The 10,402-nt window shown below is 40.9% G+C and overlaps 1 protein-coding gene across 1 annotated transcript in view; it reads left to right on the top strand.

The window, feature by feature from the left end:
- The first annotated feature begins 4,886 nt into the window (after positions 1 to 4,886).
- The window catches only part of rbms3 (RNA binding motif, single stranded interacting protein), a 190,716-nt gene continuing 185,200 nt past the window's right edge, over positions 4,887 to 10,402 (top strand). The window contains exon 1 of the mRNA XM_088404487.1: positions 4,887 to 5,950. Within this exon, the coding sequence (XP_088260613.1) occupies positions 5,876 to 5,950 (75 nt within the window). The 5' untranslated portion in view covers positions 4,887 to 5,875. The remainder of the gene's footprint in view (positions 5,951 to 10,402) is intronic.

The raw sequence follows: 10,402 nt of genomic DNA, 5'->3' as shown, positions 1-10,402 counted from the left end.
GACTATTTGGGAATGGATAAAGCAGTTCAACAATATTATACCCGTTACGATTTCAGCCTTGTGGTGATCAGACATTGTACTTCTACCATTACATGTCCACTTGGAGCATCGTGTAAAAACTGCAAACTGGATTTTGCATCAGATGGCATGCATTACCTTCACGGTGAAGTTCCACATTTTAAAGAACGTGAAAATGGTTTTCCAACTCAATTTTATCTTCTGTTGTTTCAAAAGCTCCTTATTTGAACATGACACTTGGAATTCATTGCTTTCTCCAAGTTTTTGGCAGACACTAAGTTCAGAGAGCATGCATATAAATATTCCCAAACTGTTTATGCTAAGTATTAGTTGAGATCAAAAGCAGACCCAAATATTTTGATATTCACAAGGATATTAACGAAGGCAGAAAAAGTAGCAAAATCTGACAGGAACGTAAAGGACTATCTAGGACAATAGCGCAATGAATAAAACAAAATGCGCATCATAGACTGTATGAGGGCTTTGATGAGGCCTTGCTGGAGCTCCTGTCAGCTAGATCTCTGAAGTGTTCTCAACAAGTCATGTTTGTTCTGTTAATATGGAGCCCGTGACTTTTTTTAATATCCCAAAATGTACCCCAGCAAGAACTGACACACACAATGGCTTGAAGTTTCACAAGAAACCATACATCACATTTAAACAGATGCATTTTCCTGTTACATCTGCGTCTCTTTTCCCTGCAGAAAATCTACTTTGAAACATGCTAATTAGGAAATTAGTCATTGGGGTGACACAGATCAACCTTCCAGTTTGTAATAGAGAACGAGTGTTAGCAATTTACTCTTTCCAGGTCTGTTGCTCACCCCTCATTGGGCAGTGATGGGCTCTATGAGTCATTTGTAGCCATGCATGTCTGGTTTCATATTTCCTCCCCCATTAGGCCCTGCATGGTTCTCCTCTGTGTTGTGATAGACCATAATAACTCACTGGAAATCTGCCTGGTGTTTATCAAACGTCTCCATGCAGGGCTGGTGGTCCATAATCTTTTTTTTTTTTTTTTTTAAATCCTATTGTGAACTGGTAAACAGTCAAGGAGGGCAAAGCACTAATCAAGAATGACAAGGGAAAAAATAGGTTAGGCTCCTGCCCATATCACAAATTACACTTACCGAGAATCAATGTGATGTGCTGCGTGTGATGTGAAGATTAAGAAAAGTCACTATCTCTCTATCTCTCTATCTATCTGTCTATCTAGCTAGCTAGCTAGCTAGCTAGCCCACAATCTAGTGCGCTATCTAGGGATCAAATTATCTTTTCAGCTAGCTAGCAATCTATCTAACTTGCTAGTGATCTACCGAGTATTCTATTTAACTGGAAATCTAGTTATATATCTTGGATTATGGAGCTATCTATCTAGCTTTCTAGTTATTTATCTATCTAGTTATAAATGTTTCTTGTGAGTCATCTATCTATCTATCTGTCTATCTGTCTGTCTGTCTGTCTGTCAATGGATGGATGTCGGCAGGTTGGGGGAGAAACGGTGAAAGGCAACCTTCTTACAACAGTCCTCACTTGGATAAAGAACATCCCAAGTAAGATGATCAGCAAATCATCTCAGAAGAAGAGAGTAACAGTGGCGTATGGGTAGAGTTATTATCTTGAGCTAAGCATTATTTTCTTAAGATGTCACACAATACATTATTCCCCCTAAAATAAGAATATATTTCCTATCATAAGCCTTTTTTTACTTTAAGATTGACTTTTTCACAATGTTATAGATTGTTTCAGACATTTATTAGGACAGAATGTAAATAAATTATACTGCAGTAACATATGAATTGTTTACCTTCTGTACCGTAGTAGTAATCTAAGATGTAACTGTGTCTAACTTTGCACTCATTGATCTTTTGTTCTATGGGACACACAAGAAGCACCTGTTAATCAATTGCCTCCTCATTGGAATGACCATTAACATTTACTAATGTGCTATAATCACTGTTTTCTATTCTAAACCTGCTTTAATTCAAAACCCAAGCTCAGTCTAATCTGCTTAATAAAGACGAAAATGTCAGTGTTCTAGCAGCATGTCCTCATCTAACTTGATAGAGGAGCCGAAGCAACAGAGGTAGTCTTTCATCTAATCACTTTTATCATTTCTCCGGACCCGTTTTCTTCTCCAAAACTTATTGGCAAAGGATTTGAGCTGTTTTTTTTTCCATGCGAGACCATCTCCTGGAATTTAGGCAGGATAAAAAATACACACCCCTTGAAAAATTTCAAATCCCGCAGTTTCCCAACACTTTGTAACCTCCCTCTACTCTATATTCTGCTTACATCCGTTCCTTGTTGCTTCTCCAGCCTTCTCTCAAATTCCATTCATCATTTGTTAATTTCTGGGAAACATTAGAGACAAAACAGACCAGCCAGTCAAATGAAACAATGGCGATTCACGACATTAACACAATAACTGTCGTTGTCTGCTTTGCGTATGATAATAAAGGCATTGTGTGTCTTGTAATGCTCAACCTGAATATCGCGTACTTAATATCAGTCAATCAATAATCATCACATTTACAAAGTGGTTTGAGGGCGCCCCCTGTTTCGGTTTGGTGGTAATTTCATTTGATGTAGGTTTTTCTTTCCCGTTATTTTGCTGTGTTTCATGTAAGAATGGATACAGAGCAACATGTCGGCTGTTTTTGTTGGATTTATTTTGAGTACTTTTTTCCGTGACAAATATTTCACGGCGACTTTATAAGTCATCCCTACACTGTCACGCTTTTGACTGATTTTCAACCGGTTTTGCGATGAGTGGCGCAGCAAAAATACTCAAGTTCTTCTGATTTGCTCTGGTTTTGTGGAACAAAATGAACACTATAATTCACCGAGGTTGACGTGTATCACTACTTTCAAGTCATTTCGAAAAAACGTGACTCGAAATAAAATTTAAGCTTTGCTTATGGTGAAGGATTTCTATTCAAGGCAACCGGTCCTCCTTCTAGTTTCTAGTCTTGTTTTGGGGCCACAGGTCAAGTTCTTCCATTTCATGAGTCAAGTCTCCATTCCCTGTCCTTAATTCTTAATGTTTCAACTTATTAATATTCATGATTGAACTGCCCAGCATCTGTATAATGAGACTCCCCTGAATTTCCATTCTTTATTACTGGATCTGAATGAAAATCAGGAAATCCTATAGGGAGTTTTTCGTTATCCTTAAAAAAAGACTGACCGTATTTCATTATAAATGCTTTATTCAAATCATCTATTGGTGCGTGATTACAGAAAACTGTCAAGTCAATTGTGCAATTTAATTTGAGAGAACATTTCTGACTTACATACTGTAACTGGACAATTAATTTAAATTTTGCTGTAATTTCTATGTCGGTTTCCCCATCTTATAATAATAATAATAACAGAGAATGCCTTAATATTTTTTATGACACCATCGTTGAAGTTGTAACAATCAAACATTATGAAGACACAGCTGAATATGAATTTGTCAAAAAGCCATGAAAGTTATCATCACTATCTGACATGCCAAATAGTCAGCCAATAGCTCGTCATTTACGCAAACATCCTCGCTACTCTTCCACGGGTGATCATATTCGGACACATCCAGAGTGTTTGAAATGGAGGTCTTCAGAAATGCTTTGCTGAAGACATCTTTACCCAAGTGATTTCACGCATACCAAACCACTGCTTTTGCATTTTTGCATCTTTGTCTTGAACAGACCAGTCAAGCCATCTTTTCCTTTTCATAATGGGTCAAAGTCCGCCAGAAAATGTATGCACTTAGCATCATTGTTGACAACAAAGAGCCAATAAGGCGGTGTTTGACAGAAGCACATTTGAAAGTGCTAGCATGTTAAAACAGATGCATACTATATCAAATAAGAAGTATATATAATACTTTTATGCCTTGTAAATAACGCATTACTTGTTTTGTATTTGAATTCATGTTATTCAAACATATGTGAAGAAAATTGAGTTTTGAGTTATGAGTTATGCAAGTATTAATCGACCCTCTTAATATGGGGGTTGAATACGAGAAAAAAACTTGTACACCGAGAAATACGGTATATTCCGTATATACGTATACACATAGGTGTTTGTGTGCGTGTGTGTGTTTATAATATGCATATTACTTGTAAAGTGAACTAACCAGAGAAAGACGGAATTTATAAATGAGTAAAAAAATCATCAAACGTGCTTCTGTCACGCGGCTTTTCAAGTTCAGTCTCAAAATAGATCTTGTGTTCTTGTCTCTTTGTCATATGGCTTTTGTGGTTGTTACCCTTTGTTCTACTCTTTCTGCCTTTCCCCAGATGCCGGGTTTATGTGTCTAGCTGATCCAGACATTGTTAATCTAGTAAACTAGAATCAATATCCGCCTTATCTCTTTTGTGTACGCATAAAAGTGGCCTGAATCTGATTTATATTTTCTTTTAAATAGCTGTAAAGGATGTCCCTCGCCCTAGAGATACCACAACAAACGCAGGGGATTTGGCTGACAAAAAAGTATGTGTACTATACATCAGTGAAAAAAGGCTGGTTCTCAACCTTTTTAGGGCATTGGAATTTTAATGGGAAAAAAAGGCAGACACAATTATGAAAATGATCTCAAGATACATTTATTCCAGGCAGTAGATTCACTTGTATCCAGCAGGGGGAATCGACTGCTCGCTCTGTTGCCATCTGCCTCTCAAACTGCAGCCCTCTCCTCCTCTCCCATGCATATTCCCAGGTTGTGGAAACGCTGCAGCCCAATGGTCTGCGTCTGCTTGGCTGCTTTAAGACCCTCCTACCAGCTGGGCTGAAAAAAAAAGAGGCGGCACTGTGTTTGTAAGCCTTGGACGAGCCCCCTTTTACCGCCCTGTCAGTGTCGAGGAGAAAGGAAGAAAGAGAGAGAGAGAGAGACGGAGGGGGGGTTAGTGATCGGCGGAGAGCGCATGCGAGAGAATGAGAGAACAACTGTGTGACAGAGGCAAAAGAACGAAGGAGGCTGCTTAGAAAAGTGAGAGAGCGGAAAGGAGGAAATAAGGAACGTACATTACCAGAGCCGGAGGACGGCGACGGGGGACTCTTTCTCTTCTAGCCACAAGGGGCACAGTCACTACTTTTACCCAGTTGACTTCTAGATGAAACCCAGTGGACCGGAATAACCAATTAGTGGGATTTTTGATTTGCGCTTCATCCTTAGGAAACTGGAACGATTGGGACTTTGTCTTGCTGCGCTTGCATCTTCGCGCGGTGGCTTCTGTGCGCAAAGTGCATCTGTGGGTGCTGAGGATATCACTCCCCTGTCATACAACAGACCGTTGGATCAGACCGAAGGGAGGAGAGAGAGCGCGCGTGTACGACAGAGTGAGGGAGAGCGTTCGAATCAGTGTGCGCATGAGAGGGAGCACCATTAAAGCCGAGGCAAAAGTGATCCAGCTTGACTAGAGAAGGGAAACCATCCCTCCTCTCCCTGTGTTCCTTTGCCATTCCTTTCCTCTTTTTCCTCCTATCCCTCTCCCATTCTCACAACATTCACAGGACCGCTCGCTCGTCTTTGCAACTTCTCTCCATCCTCTACCTCTCCCTTATCACACCTTATCCGCTACCGAGCGCACTACTCTTGGATCAGGAACTTGAGGAAATATTTACATTCATCCGGCAAGGAGAGACCGGGGGACAGTCTGTGATACGGCGGCTCTGGACCATATTGAGACATTTGCCATCAGAGGCGTCCTATTTGACACTGCCTTCCCTTTTGTGGACCCACGAGTGACAGCGGTGTGGACAGAAGAAAGGATTCCTACAAGCTACACACACCTCTGCTATCGTTTGCTACTGAGCAGCTCCCTCGCCCTGTGTAACCATTCCCTGCCTCAGTGCTAAGGATTCCAGCTACATGGGCAAGCGATTGGAGCAGCAGCCAATGTACCCTCAGTACACCTACTACTACCCCAATTATCTCCAGACTAAGGTAGGCCCTCCTCTCGCGTTCCTCAAGCATGCAAGTCCAACTCTCGCACTCCTACCTTGACTGACTCCCGCCCACCCTCGATGCCTCACCTCCTTCACTCCTCTGGCACCCCCAATTCATCCTCCTCTCATCCTTGAGTGGAGATGATACTTGATTGATAGCTGGCCTTGGTCCTGATGGTTTCATGGGACAGATACCTTGTCGGACTTTGGATGTCTATATCAGCGTCTTGGTGTGTGTCAGGGATCAGGGCTGATTGCTGTGATCTGTTTGGCCAGCCTTCAAATTTTTTTACTGGGGGCAACCCAGCAACCTTCACGCGTTGCTCATCTATACATCAACGAGCCTTCAAGATAACATCAGACAGGAAATGAACAGCTAGCGTTTGCACTCGGGATTAACGAAGCCGTTCGGACCCCCGTCTGATTTATTAGGATTGACCGTAATTAAAGGTACATACGGTAATTATTGTTAAGTCACTAAATAAGATAGATCTTTTGTTCTTCGGTCCAACAATAACACGTTTTCTGTGCCTGTGGGTTATACTGTTTGTGTGTATCAGTGACCTCGGTTCCGAGGACCAGGCCCGGACACTAGGTACTATGAATGCTAGTTTGTAGTTTAGTGATTGCACAAAGACCGTAGAAATGGACACAGTTGTGTTTCAGTGATCTTAGAATGTTGTCGTTTCTTCATCTTTCTTAAATTATTTTGGAGTTTTGATATTTTAGAATCAATCAACAAGTGCATAATGAATGTGGCTTTGAACATCCATATTCTTTGTTGAATGACCTAAATGTGTCCAAAACTGGAACGGGTGGAACAAATATAGCTTGCCAGACTCTTTTTCTTATTCGCTCGTTCTTGTGAACGAACACCTTTTATCTTTGGAAATTAGGATTACTCACAAAGGCGGGTGGACATTTGAAAGTACCCTTGATCGACTATTAAAATTAATGTTTAATTAACTTCTATTTTCTTGCCACTTTATTTCAGGACAATTCTGTCTGGAGTTAAGGTGTAGCAGAGGCCTGTGTGAATGTATTACTATACCGACACTAGTATTGCTCTTCTTTGACCTAAAACTAGTTGTGAGTACATGAATGACGTCGTCAATTCCTTTGTAGCCAAAGACGTGTATTCTTTTTCCCTGCACCGAGTATCCATGCACACATGAAGCATGTGGAACATGTCTCAATCATATCAAAGTTTGTCCTTGCACAAATTTACCCGAATGAGGATGTGGTTGGATGCCTCTTGGGTAAGGAAGCTCTGGGTAGGCCTCGGGCCATGCTGCAGTGTCTTTTTTTTTTCCCGCCTCCAAACTGGCCAAGATGCCCATGGAAGAACTGGACAAAGTGGCAGGGGAGAAAAGCCGAGATTGATGAATGGACAATTTAATCGATAATCATTTCCCGGTTTATCACCAGTCAGTTACAGGGCCCATATATACAACACCCCTTACTGAGTGAGAACTGAACCCAAGCCTTCATAAAAGTCAGGCAAGTGAACCTTTGCACTGTGATGGACGCCCATTTATTGTTTTTTTAGCATTATTTGCTTTTATTTTGTACGGTATATCAAATAATTTAGGAACGCTCAGGAGTCTAGAGGTCTGACATTTATAGCGATGCAGATTGAGTCTCCATGTTTATGTATAAAATGATTGATGGCTTAAGATGACTTACTGTTACTTTGTTCTCAGGCATATCTGTGGCTTGACTTTCATGTGGTTTTGTATGTATAAGTATACGTACTGTACATACAGTTTGTATTCATATAGCATTAGCTTAGTCATATTGCAAAGCCCTATCATTTGATGACGTAGCCTTTGAAATATTTTTTCAGGTAAATAACCCATCATCAGCGTAAAGCATTTTGGTGCGGGCTATACTTTAAACAAAGTGCCGCATTATCTGTGTCCGATTCAACAAATGGGAATTTAATCATCGAAAACTCCGATTGTATTCAAGGAAGCAATAGGAACACGTCGCTAAGCAAAATGCTATCGGTCCTCAGTGAGCATCCAGCAGGGTGGACCTGGCCGCAGCCCCACCTGGCAGTTCACCAGCACTCCCTTCTGATTTATAGTTTAATACATTTGTGCTGCTGCCATATGGCTTCCCTCTCCATCCCCTGCTCCTTCCATCATCCGCCTCTGCCTCCCTCCCCACTTCGCCTATCTCAGAGCTGCTCATCTCGGTGGCCTCTCAGTCAGGGTATGCCCCCTCCATCTCGCCCCCTCCCACTCTTCCTCTTGTTTCACCGCTCTCTTCCTCATCCACTCTGCCTCTCTACACTGTTGCAACAGGGCTCCAACCTCTTCCTCCTCCGCCTATGCAGCAGTTCACTCCCAAGGTCAGCGGCGATCCGATCTCGCCACCGTCAGCGATTGATTTATACTTGACTGAGCCGTCGGGTCGCGTGTCATGCAAACAGGACCTATGGCGACAAAAGCATACGTTTCTATTTAGAAACCACCAAACGGGCAGCTTGTATTGGACTAGGTTACCAAAGTCAGTGGTGCGCAACCTTTTTTTTTAGGCATGTACCGAGTATCCCTTAAACAGTGTAAAAAAAAAATCCATATATTAAATATTAAACATACAATGTCCTCTTTGGGATTATAGTAGAGATCTCTTCACAAAAATACATCCTAAACTTAATAAATATTTGTCCACAAAAAATAATCAGCATAAAGTGTCAGACCTGTTTTCAAAAAGAAATAATTATAAATTAATACCTAATTATAAATACATATCTAGAATCTGGGTTTTGAAAATCATGAATAATGAAAAACCTACCAAACATAACATTTGTTTTATAAACTTATATTTTCCCGAATCAGTTAATTCATTCCAAATTTATCTTTAAAGGATTTTTGAGTGTTTGTTTAATTTAAATTCTGAAGTACCCAGTTCTTAGTTTTTGGTTCTCCTACAGTTGAGTGATGTCACTGTTATAGAAAAAAAGAAAAGAGACGTGGCAATGCTTCAACCAACAGTTATATTTTTGGAAATTTCCATAAAAATCCCTTGAGGGAAATTATGACCCAACTTTGGCTTTTTGATGTGTGATATCAAATATAAAACACAGAAAAAAAACACTAAAGAGGCTAAAATATTGCACAGATTGTTAAATTATAACAACTTTCAATAAACCTAGCTGTCATCTCTTCTAAATGCTTGCAAACGGGAGGTGGAGAAGTACACCCCATAGGTCTCAAATTTAGCCCATATTGGGCTCATTTACTGCCATTCAAAATTGGAAATATTGTCAATTTTGGACATATTGAAAACCTGCTGTTTTATCATGCATTTCCCTTGATTTTTGCATTCATCCTTTCAACGGCAACTCGCGAACGGGGCGCAATAGAATTTGGTTGTAAAGATGTGTTGTCTGTGTCGTTCACACTGCCATCAAAAAATCATATATCGGATGGGAGCAAGACAATGAGAATTGGGTCACTTCAGCCTGCAGTGTGAACCTCGCCAAAGTGGCAACAGGAGCGCAAGAAGGTGTTTGCTTTCTGGCCACACTGTCATGCACACCAGCCTGTTCCTCCTGGAGCTCCGAGCAGACATCCAGAAGGACCGGGGGGACTTTTTATAATACCGAGGAGGCGTCTTATCTCAGTCTGCAATGCTGTGCTATATGAAGGGAGTTGGCAAAATTGGACTCTGGATCATGGAATCCATCCTTTTGTTAGCTTAGTGCTAAGCTAGCAGTACAATGGACTTGACTGGGTTTAAACGGTACCATCGATCTCTACAGGGTCATACATTAAAGGATCCTGTCGGCCATGAAAACTGTGTTAAAATGCTTGAAATCGTCTGGTATTCTAGGAGTTGCCTTTTGCAATAACGCTTGGCAGTGAAAGAGTTAAAAATGTTAAACAAAAATCCACAAGGTGGCTAAATTTGTGCGTTGGTCGGCAAAGTAACCATGACGACTTGGTAAAGCTTTTTAGACGACATATGGCGTAGATAAGGGGCACCCAATTTACCATTGTGATCCAATTGGGTTTTTCGTTTGCAGTCTTGCTGCTTTGAGCGAGTCTGCGTATTTCACATAACTTTCAGTCTGCATTATTTTTATCTCACGCTTTTATTCTTCCAACCTGATTGTTGTTTTAGCTTCTGTTGGAGAAAATGTTGGGAAATAAAAGCAGAAGAAATAATTCAAGAATTCGATGCTCATTCAACTCGCGGCCTTGATAGGTCTCGATCATTTTGTAGTCTTCCACAATTGAGGTTTGTATTTCATGCGTAGGTTTTTTTTCAACTTCCGGATGCCTTTTTTCTTTTCATCATTTGTGGGTGTTCAACTCCGTTTAGACTGAGCTTGCTTTCAACACTGCATTCCTGAGGTATAGCCTCATACACCCAAGAAGTGGGGGGGGGGGGGGGCAAACATATCCACAACGGGTAAAATAAAAGGTAATGGCTGACA

The sequence above is a fragment of the Hippichthys cyanospilos genome, chromosome 21, assembly GCF_059441005.1.
Source record: "Hippichthys cyanospilos isolate Australia breed blue-spotted pipefish chromosome 21, RoL_Hcya_1.0, whole genome shotgun sequence".
In the NCBI taxonomy this organism is placed as follows: Eukaryota; Metazoa; Chordata; class Actinopteri; order Syngnathiformes; family Syngnathidae; genus Hippichthys; species Hippichthys cyanospilos.
Note: the sequence above shows the minus strand (reverse complement) of the source record. Positions and strands in the feature narration are given on the sequence as shown.